Source organism: Callorhinus ursinus, unplaced genomic scaffold (assembly GCF_003265705.2).
Source record: "Callorhinus ursinus isolate GAN/ISIS: 27379988/994484 unplaced genomic scaffold, GSC_fseal_2.0 scaffold4, whole genome shotgun sequence".
Taxonomy (NCBI): domain Eukaryota; kingdom Metazoa; phylum Chordata; class Mammalia; order Carnivora; family Otariidae; genus Callorhinus; species Callorhinus ursinus.
This window is the reverse complement of record NW_027397066.1, coordinates 61,330,584-61,358,090: the sequence shown is the minus strand read 5'-3', so window position 1 is coordinate 61,358,090 and position 27,507 is coordinate 61,330,584. Positions and strand designations below refer to the sequence as shown.

At 45.9% G+C, this 27,507-nt stretch overlaps 1 protein-coding gene across 1 annotated transcript in view; it reads right to left on the bottom strand.

Moving 5' to 3' along the window:
* The window catches only part of SHROOM3 (shroom family member 3), a 192,516-nt gene that overhangs the window by 32,371 nt on the left and 132,638 nt on the right, over window positions 1-27,507 (bottom strand). Inside the window, 3 exon segments of the mRNA XM_025887670.2 lie at window positions 113-3,341; window positions 9,019-9,150; window positions 26,772-26,900. Coding sequence (XP_025743455.2) covers window positions 113-3,341; window positions 9,019-9,150; window positions 26,772-26,900 — 3,490 coding nt within the window.

Sequence of the window (27,507 nt, the reverse complement as noted above, 5' to 3'; positions counted from 1 at the left end):
CCTTTTGCATGTAACAGGAAAATTAGAGTGGGGAGAAGCGGTGGGATAGGGGAGCCTCACAAAAGTCCTGGGGCCGAAGGGCCCCATTCTGAGACCCTCTGGTTGCACATACCTGACGCTTCTTGTCTGCAGTGGGCGAGGACCGTGATCTCACATGGACAGGGACCGCCAGGACATCGGAACGCTCCAGCAGGTCCTCTGCAGACATAGACTTCCCAGCCCTCTTGGCTGCGGATCCCCACGTGGAGGGCTCCCCAGGGGCCCTGTCCACCCTCTGGGTGCTCATTGGTCCACAGTTACCAGCTCCACCGAGCTGCTCCCTTGGGGCTTGGTCCCCGCGTCGCCATTCCCCTGGGACGCGGCCTCCAGCGAAGGAGCTGCTGCGATCTCTGGGGGCCCGCGGGGACTCCCCCGCGCCCCCCACTGCTGCGGCCGGCAGGAGGACGGCCTCCCTGCGGGGCTGCAGACTGGATTCCCGCAGGGAGCAGAGACTGGAGGCTGAGGCGAGGCTGGGGCCTTCGGGCGCCGCGGGGCCAGGCTGCAGGTAGGTGCTCTGGGCGCGCTCCCGCAGCAGCCCAGGCTCCTGGAGGCTGCAGCCGGCGGCGGAGGAAGGCCGCTTGCCGGTCTTGCGCTGAATGTAGTCGGCCAGGGCGCTCTGCTGGAACTGCTTGAGCTCCGGGCCCGACAGGCTGAGCGTGGAGCAGGCCTTGCCGTCGCGCTCGAAGATGCGGCGCCGGTCCGCCACCGTGCTCTCGGGGAAACGCAGGCCCTTCCTCTGCGGGCTGGAGGGCGCCGGCTCGGCCTCCTCCGAGATCCCCACCTCGTTCATCTTCTCAGGCTCTGAGTAGGAGCGCTTCTTCTGCTCGGGGGTCAGGCGCCGGCGCGGCCCCCTTCGGGCGGCAGGGGGCGCGGGTCGGGCAGGGTCGCCCTCGGCCGGGGTCACACTGTGCCGCTCACGAGGGGTGTGCGGGGAGGCGGATGCCGCTGCCTCTGGGCTCCGCAGCCCCACGTGCGCCGAGGCGGGCCGCGGGCGCCAGGGTCTCGAAGTTGCGGGTGTCCCCAGCTCGAGGTCCCGGCGTCGAAAGGAGGTGGCCCCCAGGACCCGGGACTGCGCGTCCTTGATGCTGTTCCGGTAGGCACGGCTGAAGGGGGCGTCCAGCACCGGCGACTCAGGCGTGCGGGGCCTCTCGTCCAGCCACACGGGCTCCTTCTCCGCCTCGCTGAAGAGCTGAAAGGTGCTCTGGCTGCGGAGCAAGTGAGGGTCCCGCCTCGGGGGCTCACTGCCATGAAGTTGGGGGCCACGGCCGACATCGGCACCCCGCCTCAACTGCTGACCATACGGCTGCCAGGAAACCTCTTCCAGCTTTGGCTCCTCATTTTTGAAGTGCTGCTCCCCATTGCCTATGGGTTCAGTGGATTCAGAAAAACGGACATTGGCTTTTGTCTCCTCAAAGTCATTCCCAAAAGTATTAGAAGTCGCAAGCGTCCTGTTGTTGGGCTTGTAGTTGTGGCCATAACTAGAGCTGCTCACACTTGGGGGTCTCTGGCTCCCTTGCTCTCGCTGCTCGATCTTGGAAACCTTCTCCAGCACGGAGCAGTGGGGTTTCCCATACTGAAAGCCCTGCAGAGCAGAGGTGCTGCTGGAGCTGAGCCGCCTCCTGCCCAGACTGGATGTCTGCTGGTGGGGTGGGGAGGGAAGCTCCTCATACCTTGGGTCTGAACTAGGGAAAGAGGCCAAGGCACTGGTTCTTGCCTCGGGCCTTGGATAGGAGACTGGCCTGTCCAGCTGGCTCTTGTGGTCAGGAACAGCTTTCCTTCCAGAGTCTTCTACCTTGCTGTTGACTACAGAGGTAGACCAGCCCTCCAGGTAGCCCTCCTGGGCTCCTCCTCCTAGCTCCAAGCTGCTTTGCCCTCTTAGACTCTCAGGAATGTTTTGGAGAGAGGAAAAGCCTGACTTGGTTCTGCCAAAGTTGTGCGACAGGCTCTGGCCTAGGCTTTCCCTCTCGAGCTTCTGCTGCAGGTTGGCATTGTGGTCTTCATGTAAATCACCCTCCCAAGGCTCTGAGGGCCTGGAGGACCTCTTGTCTTCACCCACTTGCCAGACCTGAGGGGATCTGAGGCTGTGATAACTAGAATATGGTTTGTTGCTGTGGGTGCTCCTTCTCTCATTGGGATGTGGGCTGTTGCCTCGGAGAGGTGTGAGCTGTCTCTGCAGGGAGGTATCCTCCTCATTTTCAGGTACTGAAGGGAAATGGACTTTGTAGGGGACACATCTGGCTGAAGTTTCAGATTTCCTCTCTCCTGGGGACACTGAATCATGTTCTAGAGGCTGGTAGAAGGCAAACCCAGGCCTGCTAGATCCATTTTGGTTCCCATTCTCATCAAAGGTAGCCATCTTGTCACAGGCTCCATGAGGAGCTCTATACCCACTCTCCTTGGCCAGTGCCGGATAGAGCGTACCGTTACTACTCACAGAAGGCTGGGGCACCTGGGCAAAGTGTGGCTCCAGAGAGGGGACCGGGTAGATGCCAGTTGGCAGCAGAGGTTGGCCAGGTTGGGCCTTCTGGGGATAACTATGCTTGGGCTTCGCTGGGGGGCTGTTCTCTGGACTCTTCTCTAGCACAGTATGCAGCTGTTCCTCTATGAAGGGAGATTTCAGGGAGCCTGCGGGGTTTGCCTGAGGCCGACAGAACCGCTTCTGATCGAGGCTAGACCACGAGCTGGGTCGTTCTCGCTGCCGAAAGGCGGTATAACTGTCGCTCCGAGCTGGGGGCAGGGGTGCGCCCACTTTAGGAGGCAGGTTGGGAGTGGCAGTCTCCAAGGCACTCGGGCACTGCTGGCTCCAGGATGGGGGTGGTGCTCCCCTGCCCCGAGGAACATTATGCCATTTATCATAGCCCTGACCGTCTGCTGACGCTCGGGCCTCCCTCCCTTGGAGAAGGAGGGCTGAAGAGTTCACCTCATACTCGGCCGAGATTCCCCTCCGGGGATCATAGACTGTCTTGACATAGCGAATGTCTGCCTGCCTCATCCCTTCTAGGAGGCCACCACGAGCAGAAGTGGTGTCCATGGAGCCTGACCGCTCCCGGCTAGAGATGCCAGGGGGTGGATACTCTAGGATGCTAGAACTGGTGGAGAAGGAGCTGTACGCCGAGTCTCGCTTGTTATGGAGGTGGCTGAGCTGGTCAATGCTGCCGGTGGATTTGGCAGGGGAAAGAAGATGGCACGGTGGGTAGCCCCCACTGGGCTCCAGGCTCTCCATGCTCCCCTGGGAACTGCAGTGGTCAGGGCTTCGCCTCAGATAAGCATGGTCGAAGTTGGAGAGGTCACTGGTAGAGGAGCTAGAAGAAAGGGAGACAAAGCAGTCAGCACCACTGAGCTGTTAGCATTTGGGAGGCTCACAGGCACAGGGCCCAGCTTCTAAATGTACTCTTGTGCAAGATGTTTGGTTTTTGGAAGGCTGGGTGAAAAGGGCCATATTTGGGCCTTGCTCAGCTTCCTTGTGTGTTGTCACTAGGAGTAATTGCCCAACACTGTAACCCGTGTGCCTCTAATTAATCACCCGGGCTTGCAAGCGCTGGAACGGGGAGCACAGAGGAAGCCGCGTGGCCTTTGGGTAGAGGCAACGCATTGATGTGATTTGCTACGTGCTGCAGGTGACATTCTGTGTGTGCCAAGACATGAGAGGTGGGGGAGGGACGAAGAGAGGAGGAGGGGTTAGACTGCAGTTTTGTGTCTCTTAGGGCTATTTGTGGGAAGGGGGGGGGCTAGCAAGAGAGCAGGTACGGGCCCCGGCTGAGTGAGACTGTGTGCACGTGAGTATGTTTTCAGTTAATCTTTCCTTTTGATGGAATTGAAGAGCTATACCCTGGCAATCTTCCTGGAATCTGAACTACTAGACACAATGTGACTGTAGTGAGAAGGCTAAACACAAACCTGAATGAGAGAAATTCAGAGAAACGGCGAAGTCAGAAAAGGCTGACAGGAGAGGGAAGCTTTATAAGAAGTCTTAATTACAGGAGTCCATCACCTGTGGGTGACTTCCCAAAGCCCGAGCAAAGCCCCCTTCAAACACTTAGAAAGGTAAGACCTCCTCCTTACACAGTCCTCCGGGTGCTTTTCAGAGCCTGCTGGGGGAAGGGGAATGATTCTCAATCCTGACACGGCATACCCCAGAGAGTTGCCTCAAAACAAAATTACTTCTAATTAGCTTTAGTTACAAATGTTAAAATATACTTCACCCAGCATGCTGGGGGGAGTGAGGGCACACGGAAAGGAGTAAGTGGTTCAAAAATCAAACAGTCTCAAAACTGTTCAAATGTTTGTGACTCACCATTGTCTACAGAAGGGTAAACACTAAAACTTTTTGTTAAGCTTTTGTACTTTTAAATGAATAGGCATTTAAGCACTATTAAAATTCATGGGGCTATGATTATATTTCTGGATCTCATGTAGGTAAATACAGTGTCTTCTTGACTAAGTATAGGATAATGCTTTATGGCTGGCCTAAATCCAGGGTCTATGGCCAGAGACCGGAAGGACCATATTCTGACTCAAAACTGGCACTGGAATTCAAGGAAGACTACATTTTCAGCAGTTCACCTCAAGAATGTAATTTTTCTTTTTTAGACAAAGTCAGTTTACTGAATGGAGCCTCCCCCTTTGGGAGGGACAGGTATAAATTCAAGGGAGAAAAGAAGGAACAGCTCTTGAGCCAGCCAGACTAGAGATACCAGTCCTGGCACTCAATGGTATGGCATATGTCACTGCCAGATTTTACCCCCTTCCCCCCCGCCTTCCCAGTTCCCCTTCAAATGAAGACTGTGTTAACGTACATGACAGCTCAGTTGAGGATAATCTCGTATGACCCACTTACGCTTCCCTTTATCTCTTCTAACAGAAGATTCAGAGCTAATGCTTCGAGTGGAAATGGGAGCCCTATAGCCCATCATGACCCTTTAGTTCACCAATTCCATGCAGGTGGTAGGCACTACTTAATCCCCAACTGCTGAGAATTTTAGCAGTCTTTCACTGAAAGGATAATTCTGATCTACTTAGGGACACACAAAAAGTCAAAGCGAAGAAACGGAATTACTGAAACTCTCACTATTGAGAGGGAAGAAGTGTCATCACTAACATCTCAAAATGTAGATGATATCTAGAAATACGAAATCACTGGTGAAAATATCTTTAGGCAGAGCAAGGGTACAATGGGTTCCACCCTGTGGCTAAAAGAAACTTAACCCACCAAACCTCAGGTGGAATGTACCATGTGAGGATGGTGACATGCTCTGGGCTACTCAGGGAGGGCTCTGTCCCTTGGGAATCCCCACTCCCAAGCTGAGTGGAGAATAGGACCAAGTGGCATGCTATGCCATCGAGTGCACTGACATCACCCTCTACGGAGTTCTTCCACCACTTTCTGGAAGTCGTCATTTTGATTATCTTTGCCATTCTTGCTTCCAAGATCGCACTTTTAATGGTAGGGAAGAAGAACTTGGGATGAGGTCTTCATTCCCTGCAACAGTTCCAGCCCACACAGACACAGCCTTACTGTCAAGGTAGGTGTGTCAAGCTTCTTATCGTGGTCTGGCTAGCTCCCAACCTCATTTTCTACTGGTCTCCTCTTGCTCACTGCGCTCCAGTGTAATGGCCTCCTTCCTGCAATTCAAACCCATGAAAGATCTTCCAGTGTCTTAGGGCCTTTGTACCCACTGTTCCCACCACATGGTATGCTCTTCCCCCTGATTCAAGTCTCTGCTTGAGAGAAGACTTCCTGAATGCAAGAGCATCTAAAGGGCATCTCCCCCATCCTTACCACTTGTTACTCTGCTTATTTTCTTCATATACTTACCACTACTTGACATTACCTTATATCCCTTTCATTATATGAAAGAGACTTCGACTGTGTCTGTAAGGCTTAAGATCTTAAACAAATATGACAAAATGTTCCTTTTGTGGTCGATCTACGTAGTCTTATAAAATTACTTACAATTCTTATAATATTACTCTTGTGTGTTTACATGTATTTTCTAAATACTTAAAACACAGCAAAGAGCACAAAACAAGTGTATGGAAAACATTTTCTAAAGTGCACTCGTAGAACGTGGATTCCTTAGACGATGAAATGTTTGGAAAATGCCGAGCTAAATAGACTAAATCTATTTGCTATAAGACTTCTGAGTCTTTAATAAACTACCGTTCATGTGATGTTCTAAAAGGAAAATATACTGAACAGTGTTTTCTAAATTAACTTGATTCTAGGAGCTTTTTTCCAAGGAGCATCTAATGGATGATTAATCCATGGAACAGACCTTGGTCAACAAATATTATAGGGTGGGGGCTTTTTCGGTCTTGTTCAGCATTATACTCCTAGTAACCATAAATCACCTGAGAGGTAGTACTGGTTCTTCAGCATTTTGATACTGTTATTTCAGCCTCCGCTGAGGGGCTGGATTACATCACTTTTCCAGATCTCTTCTGAAGAATACTTTAATACTGAGGACCACTGTGTGAGAGTTCTGCAGGACAGCAAAAAAGACCGTGAGCCAGGTCTGACAGGAAGCCGCTGAAATCCAGATCTAAACCAGCTTGCAGGCAGTTAAAAATCACTTGTCCTGTGTTTCCCTCTCCCCTAAGCTCCCTGATGCTCCAGCTTCTTCATGAGAAACAGATCCATAAACTCAGGACTGAGATTGGGCTTCTAGAACCAAAGGAAGGCTGTCAGAGGGATACCAACCAGCTGGTTTGGCGCACCAGACCACTGGATGTTACTGTGCTCCTTGGAAAGGTGCCTGGAGCGCGTCTCCACCAACAGCCGCCCACGTCAGGCCCTCTGCGAGAACACGGAGTTGGTGTGAGGCGTCTGTCAGCACTGCAAGCCTGAGGTGTGGACCTAACAGTCCACAGCGTGACCTGTGCTGGCGAAGAAGAAAATCCTCAGGTCTGTAGCGCTGTGGGGAACGTGAGCTTGCCTTTGTCCTCGTACCCTACGTGGTCCTTGTGCAATGGCCACGATAAGCTTGCATTAGAAGGCACAGTGATGGATCCACCTGCCTAACTCCCTGTGGAGGCTGGGACAGGGAGGCGGACACGGGCGGTGTGGACACGCAGCCTTCAGAGCGCTACACTTCTGGCACCAGCTCCACAGTTCTCCAGCGGCCAACTCTCTTGGAACTCACCGTAGTGCCTGAAGGCAGCTCTTCTGAGCACCGACTGCAGCAGTCTTAACTTCTGCCCATGTGTTTTAGGTTAGAGTATGACCAGGTTTAGGGCCTCCTGGGGAGGTGAGGCGTTGGGAGGCTCCACAGGGCCCCACTGTTGAGGAGCACTCTGCTAATACACAATTGCATGTTATGTGCGTGCCGGTTTATGCCATTAACCTTGAAATTTATCATCAGGTTTCACTGTGCCTCTGATAAGTCTTCAGCCTAATTACTGTAATTGTCGTAATTATTGAGTGCTTATTACGTTCCAGGAACTGCACTAAATGTTTTACATGTTTTGCTTAACCCTCACTATGATCCAATGGGATACATATTAATTTCGTCTTACAGACAAGAAAAACAAGATCAAAGAGGTTAAATGACTTGCTCAAGCTCATCTAGTAAGTAGTGAAGTTGGGATTTAAGCCCAAGTGCCTTCCCACTATGCCTTCTTTCCTTCGCACTGCGGGGCCCTCCGCATCTTACCTTCCAAAGGCCCAGAGAGCGAAAGCGCTGTGCCTGGGTGCAGGCAGCACCCGGCTGGGGGGCCTGTTCTCTGAGCTCAGATGGCAAAAATAAATTCTTTCAGGGTTATTGGGAGGGACACGGGCAAGGAAGAGGAGTGTCTCTAACAAGGAGGGTCACCAGGAAATTCTTTTCTGTGGCCTGAAGCCTACCCTGATGTGCCGGGAGCCACGTCCATCAGTGAGGAGTCTAGGATTTGGCCCTTGATTTGACTGGACATGAGAGTTAAGGGTTCCGAGTCCTGGCCCTGCCAAATGTGGAGCCACCATCTGTTAGTTAAGTAATCCTCCCGAAGTCTTGCCCCTCCCCCACCTGACCCATCAGCACCTGCACCTCATTTGCATGTAGGACCCATATCCTTTTCACCCTCCTCCCATCCCTGCCATTACCCTTATATATAAGCACTTTCAAAAAGCCTGAAGCAACAGGGTCAAACCCCCTGGCATCAGAAGATGGATTCTAATTTGCATGGATTCTGAATTCATAGTAAATGTAGGGGAGTCCTGACTGAGTAATAAGTCTGGTGGTCAAGTCTGGCTTCCCTCTCAACTGTGTCAGGTCTGATTACTATAGTCAGTCCCTTCTCCCATCACACTGCAGTGGCCTTGCCTTTTTCTGACTGAACCTTGACTGATACAATGACTAGAGAAACAGAGCAAGTAGAACTAGTAGTTAGTTATATGCCATGGCTCTGACCCCTGGCTTGGATTTGAGTCTGGACTCGGGTCCTGATCAGTTGTTTGACCTTGGACAAATTAGTCTCTCCAAGCTTCAATTTCCTGTTCTGTAAAATGGGGTTAAGACTACTGTGTGTGTTTTACAGGTGCAGATGAAAGCATGTCATATCACATAAGACAATGTGCACACTGAGCAGCCCTAAGTGTGTTAACTTTCTGGGTTGGAGCTAAGTTGGATAACTGGCCTAACAGAAGGATAAAAACGAGTGGGGAGTTCAAATACAAGAATAAGATCATTCAATAAAAAGCAGATACATATTTGGCTAAGAAGGACAGTAAGCCCTGAGGGAAGAAGTTCGTCAATTTTTCTAGTAATGTTACCATGTGTAATTGAGAAGTGTCTGAGAATGGACAGACCCTGTAATTAACTCAAATGGCCTCCCTTTGTGCCAGTCTAGCCCAGGATATGAAGATAACTGGTATACATTGGGAGTTTAAGAGGATGAGGAAGGTGGTGGGTAGAGAGGTTTAATACTCGGAGTGAGTATAAGAAAATGTTCTCAAGACCTTGGAAAGAAGAAAAGCCCCGAGTCTCAGCTGGGGCCACTTACCTGGAATGGTATCTCTGGGGCCAAGGAGCGCCAATCGTGCCCGGAGTTATTTGCATCATGCTGGCATCTGGTTGGTTCTCCCCAAATTTGGTTAAATGCCAAGAGTGAGGTCGGCCGGCAGGGTCACTGCGCCTGGGGAGATACAGGGGAGGGACCTCTCAACATTAGGAGCGTTCTCAGCTGAGTTTCTTTACTGATGGGATTTATAGATTTAAAAACAGACACTGCTGTATCCTCAGAGATCAAAAATAAGTAAATACTGGAAAGTAGATCTTACTATTTATTTCTCTTAACCACTGCTACTCTCTGCTTTATTATTTTTATTTTCATTTTGACATACTTTCAGGCTTCCATAAAAATGTTGCAAACTTAGTATAAAGAATTCCTACATAAACCCTAGTGCACTGTTGGTGTGAATGCAAATTGGTACAGTCACTATGGAAAACAGTATGGAGGTTCCTTTAAAAAATTAGAAACAGAACTACCATATGATCCAGCAACCCCACTTCTGGGTATATATCCAAAGAAATTTAAATCAGGATCTCATAGATATATCTACACTCCCATGTTCACTGCAGCATTACTCACAAGAGCCAAGATAAGGAAACAACCTAAATGTCTACCAACTGACGAATGGACAAAGAAGATGTGGTATGTGTGCGTGCGCGCGCGCACACGCACACACACACACACACACACACACAGTGGAATATCATTCAGGCACGACAAGGAAGGAGATCCTGCTGTTTGCAACAACTTGGATGGACCCTGAAGGCATAATGCTAAGCGAAATAGGCAGACAGAGAAAGAAATTCAGAATAACAGACTAGAGTGTTGGTAACCAGGGGCTGGGGAGTTGGAGATTTGGTCAAAGAGTATAAACTTCGAGTTATAAGATTTACAAGACTGGGGATCTAGTGTACAGGATGGTGATTATAACTAATAATACTATATCATATACTTGAGTGTTGCTAAGAGAGTAGGTCTTAAACGTTCTCACCACAAAAAAGAAATTGTAACTATGTGACAGGATGGAGGTGGTAGCTAATACTATGGAAGGAATCATTTTGCAATTTATAAATGTAACAAATCTATACATTGTACACCTTAAACAATGTTCTTTCAAAAAATTCCCACATATCCTTCACCTAGATTCCCTACATGGTAACATTTTATGCCAGAGTTGCCTCTGTTTATCTGTGTATAAAAATGTGAGCAATAATTCCTTCCCACGTCCCAAGAGACTGTGTGTGGATATATGGTAAAAAAGCTTTCTGGGGATTTTGAAGTCCTCTGTCATATCCTGATGCTGGACAAATTACATTCTTTCAATTTCTTGGTAAGAACTACATAAAAAGTAGCAGCTACCTCAGTGTTAGCACAGCTCTAAGTTACGTGGTATAAACAGCAAGCATCAAGGTGCTCTCAAAAATCATTTTTCATTTTGCAAGTCAATGACTTCAACTTTTAAATATCCTGCCCTTATAGCACAAAGTGTTTACAGAGCCAAAGGGAAAAAGTGGGTGTCCTTCAACTGCAATACTGAGGAATAAATTTGGTAAGAAGAATTACACTACTGTAGAAGGTCTGAGTCAGGAGAGAGTGACTGTGCCTTTTTCTGGCAAAAAAGTGAGGTGAGCTATCAGGAATTTCATACTGAAAACTTCTAAACTCTACGACTATAGAGGAATTTTTCTACAGTTTAGAAACATGAGTATGGGATCCAGGAATCCACTGATACACTGATGATAAAGCTGTAAGTACACCCACCTATTTCTTTTCTATGAAAAAATATATTAGCTTATATAAATGAAAATTCATTCCCCTGATACCAGTAAAATTCTTCGAGTGTTAAGTATATCAGACTAATACTAGCCCAGGTGTCAGACATGGGTTCTCACCCTGACTTCATTAACTTACTATACGACCCTGTATAAATTACTTCTCCTCCATAAGCTTTTGTTCATGTAAAAGATAAAGACATTAATCAAAAGAGGGTGTATTAACCTCATTTTAATCTGAAGCAACTTTAAAAATCTATAAGAGAGTACGGAGGACTTGCCAAGAGAGATAATCATTCCCCAAAAATACGTATATTTTTTCTGAAGAGAGGTTGGGTGACAGGAAAATGATCTTGTGCAAAGCAAGGGATACAGAAACACAAGATTTTTAGCTGTCAGTAAATGTTTATTGAAATGAAGGAACCTATAGTCAGACAGCTAATATCTGTGTTGTTACAGAGGCCAAGGAAAGTGAGAAAACTGAAATATCTCGATAAAATGCTGGGGACAGAAAGAAGCCGAAATGTGGCTAAAGGTTATCAGCTCTGCTATCAGACAAACCTGGATTCTAATCCTGATACCTAAAATCCAAGAGCTAAAAACCCATGGTAACTTTCTTAACCATTCTGAGCTTCCTTATCTGAAAAAGGCAGATTATCACGGAACCTATAAATAGGGTTTTTGTAAGATTAAAAATGAGCTAATATACCCGGCACATAGTAGAGCTCAATAAATGTTAAGTACAATTATCTTCAGTCATTCATTATTAAAGAATTGGTGAAAACTAGAGGATAGGGAGACAAGCCCTCCAGAGAGATCTACAATGCAGGACAGGAGAGGGGAGAGAGAAGCCAGAAGTGAATGGTGGAGGTGAGCAGCATGGGCAGGAACTATTGATGGTGATGAGTCACCCACTTCTGAACTCCCTAATGAAGTACCCAGAGTAGACAATTATAGCAGAGAGTTACTGTGCTCACAGCCTGAAGGACCCTGGCCACAGTGGTAAGGCAGGGAGCTGCGGGGCGGTGGCTGTGACCTTTAGTCAGGGACGTAAACACAGGCCAGGAGGGACTAGACCTTGCCTACCTGGAAGCTAGGAAAGCAAGCAAGTAGTAACACAGCCTTGGGCTAAAGAGATCAAGTAGGGTGCAAATGCCAAGAGACCAACAGTGGAAGGCAAAATATTACAATTTGTCTGGCTCCTTGCCCCCTACTTCTCTAATCCCCGTAACAGGTCCCAGGTAACACATGCCTCTGGGTTCGGTACTGCCCCAAAGCTGAACCTCTCCTCATCTCACAAGGCCACCAGGGAGCCCCAGGGTAATGACTGTCTTCACAGTTTGGCATTCTTGCCACTAGCCCCACTCTGACCTTGAATATGCAACCCCCCAGAAACTAGGTTCCTCACCTAGTTCCTTGAAGCCAGGCCACCTCCCTTGAACCCCAGTTCCTCACTGACTTAAGATTCCTGCTTTATCTTCCAGTTCCATCCAGTGATTAGAAATCCTTCCTGGTGCCCCAAGCCCCTCAGAGACTGGCCCAAATCACGTAGCCCTAAGTCCCATAGCCAGGATTCAAACCCAGTTACCTAGGACTTCAGATACTCAACAAATGCTGAATAACCATACAGAATTTAATGAAAAAATATAAAGTGTCTTTTGCAGGAGGCACCTGGAGACACTTCGTATGGGTCCAAATGATCCAAATGGGTCCAAAATACATAAGGAGAAAGAAAAACTGTCATCTTCCCATCTCGTGTTCTGGTTACCTCAGTGGGAGGAGTTGGTAGGACCCCTCTCAGAGTAAGACGCTAGCGAGCCCTATCACTAGGGACAGGCTTCGAGAAGCCAACGGGTGTAGCTGAAGAGCGAACTTGTCCTGACACCTGAGTGTGGTAATGCTGGGGATGACTCTTTGGCAGCTTCATCCACCAACCACATCTGACCGTGCCTACCTACAAAGACTGGGTGCTGACAAGTCTTTCCAACCCAAGAGAAATGGACAGGCCCTGGGATAAATTCCACAGATGCCACAGAAAGATCCCTCTTCTAGTCAAGGAGATGAGGTGTGAGCTACTGTTTACTGATAATTTCAAGGGTTCCAGAGAAGCCCTCTAGTCTGAAATCTCCCAGGAAAGAAGATGGGAGGTGCCCTAGTGCAATATAGCTACCCAGACTTCCTATATCAGTTGGTACACCACCTTCATGAAGGATCAGACATCTTGCTGGAAGTTCTGAATCAGACTCTCAAGTGTACAACAGGCTCTCCACAGAACAATGGAGACAAATGGAGCTGTTTTAAGGGAGGAAAATTTTCCTTTGTGCTTTGAAGACAAGAGCAAAGCTTTTTAAAAAAGTGTAACCTATCCAGACGTTTCCTTGGTTTCTTTCCCATTCGTTCAGGGGACATCCAGGGAGACTTTCTCTATCCCAGCCACTAGGCTGGCGCTGGGGATACAAAGAACAACAAAGTATCATGAGACCCAAATAATTCACAACATAGAGGACAGCCAAGTTAACTGCGATGAGACGGGTTCCACAGTAGAGACCCATACGAGATGCTTGGTGAACACAGAGGAGGGGCTCACTAACACTGCGGGGTAAGGTCAAGAAAGCTTCACTTTTACCTACATCATGAAAGGTTTCCTAGATGGAAGAGGGTGGGAAAAGGAAGGGAGGGCCATCCGGCTAGAAGAAATTGCACGACAAATGCGTGGAAGTGTGCAGGCACATGGTAAAAGAACTCAGAGAAGCTGGGAAGGAGATGATGAGTAAGGGACGGGCAGGAGATAAAGGTGACGGGGTGGGAGGGGCTAGATCTTAACAGACCGCACTAAAAGGTTCGGACAGTATCCTCCGGATTTAGAAACCACGAAATAACCTTAGCCAGGGAAGGGCACGTTCAAATACAGGTATCAGTGAGAAATCGCCAATAACAAGGAGAACAAATCTGAGACAAGACTGGAGGCTATTCTATTGGCCAGGGTCTGAGGGCCTGGCACTAAGGCGGTGGTGGGCAGTGAACTCAGAGAGAATGCCCAGCCAGCAACTACTTCAATGTAGGTGGTGTAGAAGGGAGGACAGCCAAGGAGGAAGGATGGTGTTTATGTGTCTAGCTTGAGCTAGAACGATAATACAGTTAACTTAGACCAAGAACATTAGATGGAGCGGGGTGGGAATGGAGAGAGGGAGGAGGGAAGCTGATCGGCAAAGTGGCTGGCTCGCTCTGGGGCATGCCAATCTGAGGAGCCTGTGGAGTGTTCCCACAGAGGAGTACGGTAGGCAGGAGGGTCTAGAGGACTGAAGCCTGGGCTGCGTTTGGATATGAGGATTCATAAAGACACCTGGCCTTTGAGAAAAGGCAAGTTGCTTGGGGAGAATGCAGAGGGAGACGGAGGAGTTGAAGGGTGGATCTTTGAGAACCATTACGGTGTAGGGGAGAGGAAGCCAAGGGAGAAGCCCAAGAAAAGGCTTTCAGAGAAACAGGAGAAAAAGTAGCGAGAGTACAGGAGTTTCACAGGTTCCTAGTGGAGAGAGTAAGGAGGGGGAACTACCAGCCATTCCAGCTGCTACCGAGAAGGCAGTCTGATGAGGGTGGATGCACGCGCAGTGGGTCTGACAACTAGTAAGTCTTGGCTGTGGGACTGCAGCGGGGCAGACGCCCGGCTAGGGTGGAGTAACAGGGGAGAAAACGGAAACAGCAAGGGCAGATCATTCTTTTAAACCCTTGGCTCTAAAGGAGAGAAAGAGGGGGGTAGAGCTAGAAATCTAGAGGTGATCAGGGAGGGAAAGATTTTGTTCTTGCTGTTTGGTCTTAAACAAGAAGTATGAGCAAGTGTATGTGAGGCAGCGAGCTCCAGGATACAGGACAGGAAGGGTGACAATCCCCAAGGCTCATGAGGACATGGGAAAGGATGGCATTCTAGAGCGCACGTGGGGAGTATAGCCTTATTCACGTAGGAGTAGAGCCAGGTCCACTGAAATAAGAAAGGAGGAGGTAAGACGCTGACGCTCCTAAGTATGAGTGAGAGCGGGGTACAGGAAGATCGGAGAGCCCTGGCACCCAGTGTCCTCTATCCTCATGACGATGCCAGAGGAGGGAAAAGTGAGGGGGTTGATGTGGCGGGTTGGGGCTCAAGGAGCACAACAGTGAATACTAGAAGAGTTGAAACTTGAGATATTTCAAAGAATTAGTGACTAAGATAGGGTCCTGCCCTTAAGGAGCTTACATCCAGATAGGCAGACCAAATGAGGCAATTCCTACAGTAAATAATAAATCACAAAGAAATAATTCCTACAGTAAAGATAAAACAAATGTCCAAGACTTGCAATGCCAAGATTGGAAACCCAACTCGGGGAGCTTTTTCTCTGGAGCTTGGAGAGGTAACTACCTGCCCTGGGGTGGGGTGTCAGGTCTCCTCACAGACCTAAAACATTAAGAACAGAGAGATCTTGAAACAATCAAAAGGTCCTAAAAGACAAAAACAAAAACAATGTATGTTGGAAGAAGGCTTCAGAGATAAGTCTTTTCTTTATAAGATTCTTCCACATGGACAGTTAAGTGATGAAATGAGGGAAAAGAACAATGAAAAAGAGGACCGAAATCTAGCCCACCAACTCTCATGCCTTGCTAGAGGGAATACATATACATCAGCACAACCTAAAGAAAGAACAGTTTGGCAACATCTACGAAAAAATGTTTTAAATAACATATCTATCAAAAGATTGAAAAACAAGCTAAATGCTCATCAGTAGCGGACTCATTAAATCACTGCAATACATCCATAGAATAGAATAGTTTTGTGGCCACTGAAAGAAGAGGTAGCTCTATACATACTGGCATGTGAAGATCTCCAAAATATATGGTTAGATGATGACATTAAGATGTGGCGCTGTGAGTACAGTGTGCTGCCGTACGGAAGGGGAAAATATATGTAACCCCTTCTGTGTTTATTAGTGTAGAGAATATTCCAGAGTGATGCTTGAGAAACTAGAAACAATGACTGCCTCTGGGGAGGAAAACTTATTTTTCACTGTATATTTTTCTTTCTGTAACTTTTGAATTGTGTACCATGCACACGTATTACCTATTAAAAGGCACAGTATTTCAAAAATACCCTCTCATTTTACAAATATATCACATTGTATCTTGAGATAACCAAAAAAGTCAAACAGCTGTTGGCTGACTTTTTCAATGATGCAAATAATTTAATAAACATTCCTAAAGAGCACGGCATGCTTTCATATTTGGGGATCACTTTGATCTTTAAGAAGATAAGGAAATACTTTCCTAAAGGGCATTACAGCATGAGCGTATCAAAAAGAGTCAGAAGACGATTTAATTTTAAAATCTGAGCAAACCAAGTTTTGTGTGTGGGTGTAATTCAAACAAAGCTCTTTTGTTGCATTCCTGACCACAAACAAGGAAGCTCAACTGCGTGGGATGGGTAGGCTGAAGGAACTGGAGCTAACAAGTGACATGATGTCCTTCTTAGATGATTGTGCTCTGACACTGATTCAGGAATGTAGAGCGTATTTCTGAGAAATCTATAATCAAGTTCGGGTATTGCAAGATGTATTCACTGATCAGCTACTATGTGCCTTCTACCTTGATGAATTCTAGTTGGAGTTCTGAGAGGTCACAGATGACCACAGGAGTTTATAATCTTGTTGGGGAGCCTTAGATGCAAGAAGAAGTATTAAACAGAATCCTTATTCATAGATTCAAAAAATATTTGAGTGCCTGCTGAGTGACAAGCCCACTGTAGACACTTGGTGTGTGTTTTCTCACTCTTTGTACTGTCTTTATGTTACAGGGCAATTAATGAGAGAATGAAGTAAATAAGAAAAACTAAGCAACTTGGGACACTGGGGTGGCTCAGCTGGTTAAGTGTCTGCCTTTGGCTCAGATCATGATCATGATCATGGATCATGATCCCAGGATCCTGGGATCGAGTCCCGCATCGGGCTCCCTGCTCGGCAGGGAGTCTGCTTCTCCCCCTCTGCCTGCCTCTCTACCTACTTGTGCTCTCTCTGTGTCAAATAAATAAATAAAATCTTTAAAACAAAACAAAACAAAACAAAAAACTAAGCAACTTGTCCACAGTCACAAGGGTAGTGAGGGGCAGAGCTGAGATTAAACTCACACATTTGTCCCCAGAGCCTGCGCTCTTAACATCTAAGCAATAAGGTCTGCTGGGCAGAGAGACAGACAATAAGCAAATATACGGGATATTGTCATACAGTTCTAAGAGTTCCAAAGGCAATAAAACTGGGTACTGTGAGAGAGTGACTAAGGGTGTCTGCTTTTGGATCAGGGACAGCCTCTCTGAGAATGACATTTGAACCAGGATCTAAATGATGAGAGTCAACTATGCAAGAGTGGGGGGGGGGGGCAAAATATTTAGCATGGATGTGTGACCGGAGTGAAGAGCAGATGGCAGGAGAAGTCATCAGATCATACTGGGTCATGTGGCTCTAGAGGGATTTGGGATATAAGCATCAAACAACTCACATGCTGTTCACAGTCAAGAATAGGGTCTGAAGTTGGCCAAAAGGCCTAGAGGTAGAGCAGGACTTCAGATGACCTCGAAGGATTGGTATGCTTGGTGGGATAAATGGAGAAGGTGAGAGCCTTAACTTGGAACATATGAAATTCTAAGAGCTAGAGTTCATTTTTTCGTTGATGCTGTGCTTTGATAGGCTGTTACAACTGATACTTTGTGTTGACTCTTCAGGGCGCACCAACATTCTAAAACCATGCCAGTTATCACCTGGACATGAGTTGAATATGTAAGAATACAAAGTAGACTACCAGCACTACCAAATAAAACATCCCATTTTCTAATCTACTCACTAACCCACCTACCTGCCCATCCATCGTCTGTTTAGTGCACGATATGCTTTAACAGATGACCAACTCCAACTTAACAAGGTTCTGGTCTTGACCACCCGCCCCCCCCCAAAAAAAAAACCCAGTATATCAATATATTCTGCAAATTAGGTCTATTTGAATTAATGTGTCATGGATGTGGGTGGAGAGGTCTTCCTGATCTACTCACTGAGCACCATGTGCTTGGACCAGGGTAAAGCAGGTTTCCTAAGGTTCTTTTTGTGTGTCCCTGCTATTTTTCCTCATCTGTTTTTAAAATTATAAAGTACTTCAAACATATATAAATGTATTCAGATTAATATAAAGAACACCCATGTACTCATCACCAAAATTAATCAAGTCTTAATATTTTCCCCATATTTATTTCAGCTGTTCTTTTGAATCTTAAAAAAAAAGAAAAGAAAACGATGACCAAGCCAAGCACACTGAGCTATACTCATAATACTGTTTCATTCCATAGATCCAGATGGCACTCTCTCTGCAATAAAAATTACCCTGTATTGAGATGTTTTCTACATGTTCACAGGACAGAGAAAAGCTGTCAAAATTTTTAAAGAGTTGAAAAAGCCTATCATCTTCCAAAATACAAAAAAAAAAAAGAAGAAAATAAAGGTGGTAACTGTGCATTCACACACTGTTGTCAAAGACACTGTTTTTGAGAAATCCTTTACCCCCCTTAAAGCACCCTTAACCTCTAGTTTCTAGGACAACAGGCTCTTCAAGGCTGTATTTCAGACTTTTTAGATTCACAGAAAAATCCAAGCAAAATTTTCTAAGGCTTTTATAATTGCCTCACTAACATTTGTGTCTTAAACAAGTTCAGTGGGTAGAAAGGTATGCATTAGGTAATACAACCCCATAGCAACGCAGTCCTTTCTGGAAAGAGAAGTTCTTTTTAAATGTCACATCCTGATAATATGCCCTGGGGACTTTTGGCTGTGACAACGGAATCACACACAAGTAAGAGTGAAGTGTGACCGACAGAAGCCTCTAACATCAAAAATTTGCATAAAAGATGAAAAACCTTTTCTAGTAAGATGCTTTACCCCATTCCTCACACCTATCCCAGTACCCTTTCACTACTAGTTTCTCTCTTCCCCACTCTCTATTCTGACATGTTTTTGAAAAGATTTAAATTTTATCGATGACAAAAGAAGACTATTATCATAAAGAAGAGGGACTGGCAAAGGGGGTGGGTGATGGTGTTGAAATGTCTTTTTCTCAATAGCTCTCTCTTTCTACCCTCCTCCTCTGAACTCTGAGGAATCAGAATAGTCAACTCTCCTTCCCACACTTCAACGTGTGCCAATAAGCCATGGCAGAAGTTGATGCAAACACCATAACAGCTCTGATCTGTAAGAGCATTCATTTTTGTCTTTCACTGACTTTCAAAATTCAATTACCATAGTATAGCATAAGTTCTAATTATCAATAATTTATTCTTCCCAAATCTCAGTTTGCCATCAGACATTTTATTTGTTGGAGGAAGGAAGGAGGGACTGGCTCTTACCAATTTCTTCAGACAGCAGATATGATTTTAGAATTTTCTTCTCTACTTCTCTGTGCCATAGAATACGTAGCTAGAGCTCAGATCAATCATTTCCATGCTGGTTTGTTTTTATCTTCCACTCTGACACCCACATAGTCATGGATCTCAGAGAGTGTCAGATAGTTGCAGAGAACTAGAAATATTGTGTGTGCCCCTGAATTACTGCCCCCGGTAAGGAGAAGTTCCTTGAGGTCTCTGCCAGAGGACTCCTGTTGGATAAATCAGAAGCGGTTTGGCAGGGCACAATAAAGGTGTGCATGGCTCTTCCCCTCCACCCAGTGGGCTGCAGGGCTGAGAGGCAGGAGGGGAAGGGTACCCTACCACTGTAGCTGGAAACACTCCTCCTCCTTTGTGTATAAACCCACACAAGATTGTCCTCTGGAGTTTAAAGGAGTCCAAATACCAACTAAGATATCTCAAAATTAAGCTAATTTTAATATAATGCAAAAGTATAAATTTTTTTAAAGATTTTATTTATTTATTTGACAGAGAGAGAGCACAAGCAGGGGGAGCGGCAGACAGAGGGAGAGGGAGAAGCAGGCTCCCCGTTGAGGAGGGAGCCCGACGCAGGACTTGATCCCAGGACCCCGGGATCATGACCTGAGCCGAAGGCAGACGCTTAACCAACTGAGCCACACAGGTGCCCCCCAAAGTATAAATCGAATTTCATTTGCCAAAACAAGTGAAGAAAGTTTTTTTGATTCTTTTTTTTGTGTGAGGCAAAAGCCTTACCTTTTGGAAGTTACTTTTTTCCAAATACCATTGCATTAAACAAAAACAAATAGATGGCCCCAAACCTCTAACACTAAAGAAACTGAATTCTCTTTTGGGGTAAGTATGATGCATTGCATTGTTTTTCTCTTCTCTAATTCACTTTCTTGTCATTTCAAGAAAGAGGCCACAAATAAGCAATTAAAGACAACAAGAAAACGAAGGACAGAAAAAATTCATTTTAGAGAAAAATCTTCAACAGTCGTCAAAAGAATCTACATTTTAGAATCATACCAGAAAGGGACTGTACACTAAAAGAAAGCTTTTAAATATTATGGAAACCTGAATGAAAAGAAGACAGAGAGGCTGAAAGCTTTAGGAATACTTGCTCCAGCCCCTCAGTGCCTACCCTACCAATATCTTCCTAATAAATTTTACAATAGGAGTTCAACCACCACCACGGCTCACATAACCTGACACTGGTGGGGGAGAAAATAATACAACTCCGAAGAATCCTTCTCTCTTACTCACTTCCAAGTGAAAGAATGCCAAATAAAACTTGAAAAACCAGCCTTGTGATCCCTCTCTCTCTGTGTTCTATAATATAAGCAGTTCATATTTTCTTTTTTTTTTTTTTTTACCTTTTACATGGTATAAAAGCAAGATGAATTCCTGTAGTAATAAATATTTAAATCACCTTGAGATCTAGAACATTACCATGACTACCACATCCTCCTTTCCATATGCCACATGTTCTTTTAAGTAATAGTATCCCTCGAAGCAAGCACTGACATTAAGCATAGCTCTGAACAAAAACCCTGAATCAAGATTATGTAAGAATAAAAGTTGATTCAGGGGCGCCTGGGTGGCTCAGTCAGTTATGTGTCCGCCTTCACCTCAGGTCATGATCCCAGGGTCCTGGGATCGAGCCCATGTCAGGCCTCCCTGCTCAGTGGGGAGCCTGCTTCTCCCTCCGCCCCTCCCCCTGCTCGTTATCTCTCTTCTTTCTCTCAAATAAATAAATAAGATCTTAAAACAAAAAAGAATAAAAGCTGATTCAAATTATTGTGACTAGGGAAAAGGTAAGTATTTATACCTGCAACTGTGATGGAGTTACATAATGTACAACTGACAATCTCAATAAACTCTTCATTTAAATTTAAAGTTCAATGAGAAGACCACACCTTGTCTTTAAAACTGAGAATATATTCACAGGTTCCTTCTTTTCAAACAAGTGTTGGCAATGAGAATAGAGAAGAACTTGGCTGTTAGTACACAGATAATCATTCCTTGTGAGAAAGAGAAATAGTTAACTGTGGAATTCCCCAGGGAAATGGGGGGCGGGGAAGCAAAACCATGAAGTGCACAACACAAAGCAATTGCTAATCTGAATGAGATAAAAGCCACTCCACATATGCACATTATAAGAAATATGGTGACTATATACAGAGGATAGAGAATGACTGAAAATTCCCAAGCAGATATATTAACAGTACTGAATTACATGAGTGCTCAAATAAAGAGAATTTTCAATGACAATTTAGAAAAACAGGCTTAAACTTAAACATGTGGTCATTTTTCGTTATAAAGAGATATAGCACAACATCAAAAAGACACCTGTGAAAAGCTTCGCAGTCGTGAGTCCTGCAAAGAAAATGCTAAAGCTCATTCCCTCATAGTAATGGACTTACCTGGTGGCAAACAGAAGCATCCTAGATAACAGCCCTCTGGCCAACTGCATGTCATATTCAGGGGCGGGATAAAAAGCCATTTCGCCCTATTCTTGCTCTCTCCTCTTCCCAGCGATCCTCTGTGCCTCCTGTCAGACAGCCTGAGCCGCCCTGAACTCACCAAGCATGCAGCTGGGTGGGACTTTCATTCCCAGTCACCTCTGCAAATTGGCCAATTAAAATTCAATCCCTGCCAAATCCGAGTGAAGAAGAGAAGGTGACCCTTGGTAACTTCCTGAGAAGACCAGCATCTTAGACAAGAGCACACAGCTTGGAAATGCTAGAATTCCATTTTTGTGGGCAGGAGGAGGAGAAAAGCAAGCAAAACCATCTGCTGATAAAATGCATCAAACTGGAATCAGGAAGTTTCCTTGAATGATCTCTGCCAAACCCGTGCCCTCCTCCACATGCAAAAATGCCACTGTCTGCAAAAGTGTGTGTTAACTGCTTTAAGCTTCCCACAGTTTGGGAGGCTACGGAAGCCAGGGTCCAAATCAACATCCACTAGACCTCCTAAGGCACACTGTCCTGTGAAAGCTAAGTCAGTGGCACCGGGACAAAACTCATTGCCAAGGAAGTACAAAGTGCCAGGTGAACCAGCCTCACTGCTCAATGGAGAATGGATTAGGGGTCAAAACCTGAGCTCCTATTAGGATTTGTCTTATTTTACAGAGCCCAGACCACCACGTGGCAAATGCTTAGTAAGCAGATGAGATAGTTATTGTGAGGATGCGGTGACTGGTGGGGGGAGGGCTGAGAAGTTTCTGGGGGGAAGCGCTAGCTCAGGAAATCTTGAGTTTTAAGCTGGAACATTTTGTTTCCTTTACCAACCCCCTGAACAACCCTGGCCTAGGCTTGACAGATTTTATGGAGACATTTAAGGTAAGTGAGATCACAGGATTCCTACTGACAAGTTAGGTAAGAGAGCATTCAGGGGTCTAAGCAGGGAAGGAAGGATGGGATTGGATCCACGAGAATATTAAGTCCTGCGCCACCAAGAGTTTCTCTCTTTAAACCTGGTTTCTTGGCTGTTTCCGGTCTATACCTAGGGGGATGGGGTTTCTGGCTTTTACTCTTTCATTTTTCTTATACATAAATGAGAAAATCCTTCCTGGCTATTTTCTCTACAAAAAAGGAACCATCTATAACTATGACCCAGGGCACTTGGACTTGGCTCATGAGGTGGCACTTTTCAATTCCAAAATCTGTGACCTGTCACAAATTAGGTTTGCTCAACACCCACTACTAACCTCCCACCTCAACAACTGGAAGACTCCTAAGGAGCTGATAAGCACGTGGCTTCTGCTCCAAGTGGAAGACCAAGACATCAGCACCTTAACCCTTTTCATAATTCAAGACAGGATTTAGACCAGAGCCAGCCTGAAGGAGCTGCCAATGACCAAAACTGGAATAATGTAAGCGATAAAATAACAGTATCGTTGAATTACAAGCCATAGAATAAAATAAATGTGAAGGAGTCCTTACTGATATAAAACAGTTTAAATAAGTGGGGAAAGAGACAGCTCTTTCTTCCAGAAAAATTCCAATTCATAAATATAGAAGGAATGAAAGAAATACAGAGTCATCTTAGAATATTATAGTAATAAGTGTTACAGGGAATATATCCACCAATGGAGAAAGTCTGAGGAGAAACAAAGATACGTATGTACATAGCCTCAAAATTATCTCCTCCAAGATATTTATCCATTACAAAGAGACAAATAATACCTGTACAGCAGAGAAACCGGGCAGACTTCACCTCAACCAAGTAATCAAGGTTGACATCACCAGGAATAAAACATACTGACATCATGTAATCCCCGATAGGACGTGCTAGGAAGGACACATCACTTCTGCGGTATTCTTGCCAAAAATGTAGAACTTCAGTCTAACCATGAGACAATATCAAACAAACCCAAATAGAAGGCATTCTACAAAATAACTGGCCCATACTCTTCCAATGTGTCAAGGTCAGAAAAGACCAGGAAAACCTGAGGAAATATCACAGATGAGAGGAAACTAAGGAAACAGGACAAATACAACATGGAATCCTGGAACAAAAAAGGGACACTCGTAGGAGAAAAAAATGATAAAATCTAAATAAAGTCTATAGTTTGTAAGTCTTAGTGTCTATAGTTAATAGCATTTCACCAATGCCAATTTCTTAGTTTTGCTATTTGGACTATGGTTATAAGAGATGTTAACTTTAGGGAGAGCTAGGGGATGGGTGTAGCGGACATCTCTGTACTATTTTTGCAACTTTCTTATGAGTCTACCATTATTTCAGAATAAAAAATAAAAACCAAAATGGGCAGGATTTAGGATCGGAGTGTAATTGGATGAGAACCACTCCAACTTCCAAGTTCAGTCCTACACCAGTGACACTTGGGGTACAGAGATCTCTTCCTCTAGGAAAGAAACCAACTACTGCAGGGGCTTACAATAAATATAGTTGTGGAGTCAAGACACACATATAAAATTCCTAGAGTATTTGGAGTTAAAGGGATATGAGTGGGAACAATGCCTGCAACACAGAGGTCATGACTTTTTAAAAAGGCAATTGCTTGCCCATCTACACCCCCCAGTCTCCCTTCACACAGAGCACCGCTGGCCACGCCGGTGAGGGCAACCCCAGCTTGTTTTAAAGATAGTCTCTTTGTGGCTAGCTAGGACACCATCTGGGGATACAATTAGGTTCATTTGTTTTATCCAACTGCTAAAGACTGCCTTATATGCCAAACTATGGAAAGAGCCAAGATGTCCATCGACAGATGAATGGATAAAGAAGATGTGGTACATATACACAATGGAATATTATGCAGCCATCAAAAGGAATGAGATCTTGCCATTTGCAATGACGTGGATAGAACTGGAGGGTATTGTGCTGAGCGAAATAAGTCAATCAGAGAAAGACATGTATCATATGATCTCACTGATATGAGGAATTCTTAATCTCAGGAAACAAACTGAGTGTTACTGGAGTGGTGGGGGGTGGGAGGGATGGTATGGCTGGGTGATAGACATTGGGGAAGGTATGTGCTATGGTGAGTGCTATGAATTGTGTAAGACTGTTGAATCACATACCTGTACCTCTGAAACAAATACATTATATGTTAAAAAACAAACTATGAGAAAGCAGAAAAGGAGAAATGAGGGGGGGGGGGAAATTGAAGGAGGAGACGAACCATGAGAGACTATGGACTCTGAGAAACAAACTGAGGGTTCTAGAGGGAAGGGGAGAGGGGGGATGGGTTAGCCTGGCGATGGGTATTAAGGAGGGCACATACTGAATGGAGCGCTGGGTGTTATGCACAAACAATGAATCATGGAACCCTACATCAAGAACTAATGATGTAATGTATGGTGACTAACATAACAATAAAAAAAATACAAAAAAAAAAGACTGCCTTATAAAATCTTCTCATCGTTTCAAGTTCAAACTCAGGTCTAGTGATTCCCGTGCTCAAGCAGGCGTTCATTTCATCTCTGCTCTTCCTGCCTGCATCACCCCGCCTAACGGTCCCACGGTTAGCCCCAGGTGCCCCACTGGCAGCAACCTGGAAGTCACACCCTTTCCTCTTTTCCTCCCTTCTCCCATCCTCATCTGCTATCAATCTGCCTCCCAAATTCATCTCCCATCTTATCTCCTTCTTTGTCCCATCACCACTTGCTTGGTTCAATCCCGATCACTCTCTCCCCTGGCTGGCAACTGCAGTAACTCCTTCACCACAACTTTCTGGCCCTGTGTACGCTGGTGCCAATGGCGCTCCAGCCTACACAGCCCAGTGGAGTCTTGCTAAACAGAAGGCTCTGGTGCTCTGCACTGTGACGGCCCAAGGAGGCCGGAGGGCAGAGTGCTCAGGGATCTGCTGCTTCAGGCTGGCTGCCTTGTAGCCAGAGCCCTCTGCCAATCTGACCTGTCCTCTGTTGGTACATTCAAACTTCTTTCGACTCTTTTTTTCAAATGAAATCTTACAGACAACTTTAAGGTCGACCCCGGATACAAGTGTTGTTTCATTATGTAAAACATAACAAATATGTTCATGTATATTTGCATATCCATAAACAGGGATAACTGTATAAATCCAAATTTACAATGCTTATTTCTTCATAATGCAAGTCAACGGTGTCTGCAAGAAAGAGCCCGCAAACTGAAATGGGGGTGATTGAGAACAACGGTAAGCGGCACACGCTGAGGGCTTACGATGTGCTGGGCACTGCCCCACGTGCTTTCTGTGTATTCAGTCTTTCAGCAGCCCCGGGATTAGCTATTAAATGCGTCTTAGAGATTATAACATGCCTACGGTTACGCAGGAAGAGGCAGAATTGCCACATGAATTCTACGTGGTTTGCTTCCATGGACCCCGTTCCCTACGGGGGTGGGGGGCTCTGTGTTTAGTGCTTTGAGTATCTTAGCGCACTGAACTCCCAGGGTTTTACTAGGAAGTAGATAGTAATGCTGATTGTCGAGGCAAGAGAAGGTGGCATCTGTGAGCTCAAACTGAATGTGAACCCACTGCCTCCTTGTTGAACACTGGGGCGGATGTCACAGGACTGGCGTGGGGATTTGATGAGAAAGGCGAAGGCCCAGCACGCCACTGAGTACACAGGAGCATGGAGGAAGCACAGGGACGTGGCTGTGAATTTTTACTGGGCTAACTTTATGATCTCAGGACATCCCTCCATTTTAACTGATGATAAGAGAAGTTTTAAATGACCATCAGTTCAAAGATGAATTAATCTTACTGTACAATGTAACACATTAGTTATTTCCAGAGTGTTTAAGACGTTGGTCTACTGCTTTGAGTGTTTTTAATTACAGTCTTAAAAACAGTTGTGTTTTTAAAAAGAGATCTGAATCAAATGATTTGCAAGCCCCACCTCACCTCCCAGGAAGTTTAGGGTTCTTCAGAACCTAGTCTGAAAACTGCCATGAATGTACTCTGAGCTTCTATGGGACTTCCCTGTCCCGCCGCTCCTGACCTCGCTCACTAGCCTGTCTCTTGACTCACAGTCTTGCCCCCGGTCCCCTTTCCCAGCGGTCGAGTCTCTTTTTCTGAACCACTTGGCACAGACCTCTGCGCCTCTTACCTGTGTTTCGGCCGAAGCTTAGCCCCTCCTGACCATGCTGCTTTCCTGTGCTGGGGGTGGGAGGCCAGGTGCTCCGGGCTGGAGTCAGACGTGCCAGTGCCCGCAGGGCCTGGGTCTGCACACGCATCTCTGGCAAAGAGAGGAAAACGAGAAGCTGAGCATGACAGTGTTCAAGGGCAGGGGCACAAATGAATCAACAAGAAAAATGTATGAAAATGAACCGTGGAGTTAGAGCGAAGTGGCAGAGCTCAGTGCGCAGTTCTCAGCTGCACCCACTGAAGCTCTCTGCCCCAAAGAAGGCAAATCCGCTCCTGAGGGTCTTCATCCTTTCCTATCTCTGTCTCTGTGAAGCAAGAAAGTGTACTTCCCAGTCTCCAAAGACCAGGTTTTCCAACCAAGGGGGAAGAAAGAGACACTATAATGAAGGTGAACTCCCCCTATAATTCAGCCTCTGTCGGTGAGTGAGAAATTGGACTCACTGAAGCAAGTGGTCAGACGTAGTCCCTGAAACCCAGTCCCTACTGCCTCCCGTCTCAATTTCATTATTAGGACAGTGACCCCCAAGTGGAGCAGCCCTCCTTTGTTTGGCAGGTGGTCGTGCAGAGGAACATGCCAACTCCTGAGCCTGAACTATTTCAGATTGTCTAGATTCCACTGTGCTGGAGGCGAGCCTTTTATGTGTCCATTTAAACCTCCCCCACCCCCCCACCCCCCACCCCCGTCCCCGAACACCATT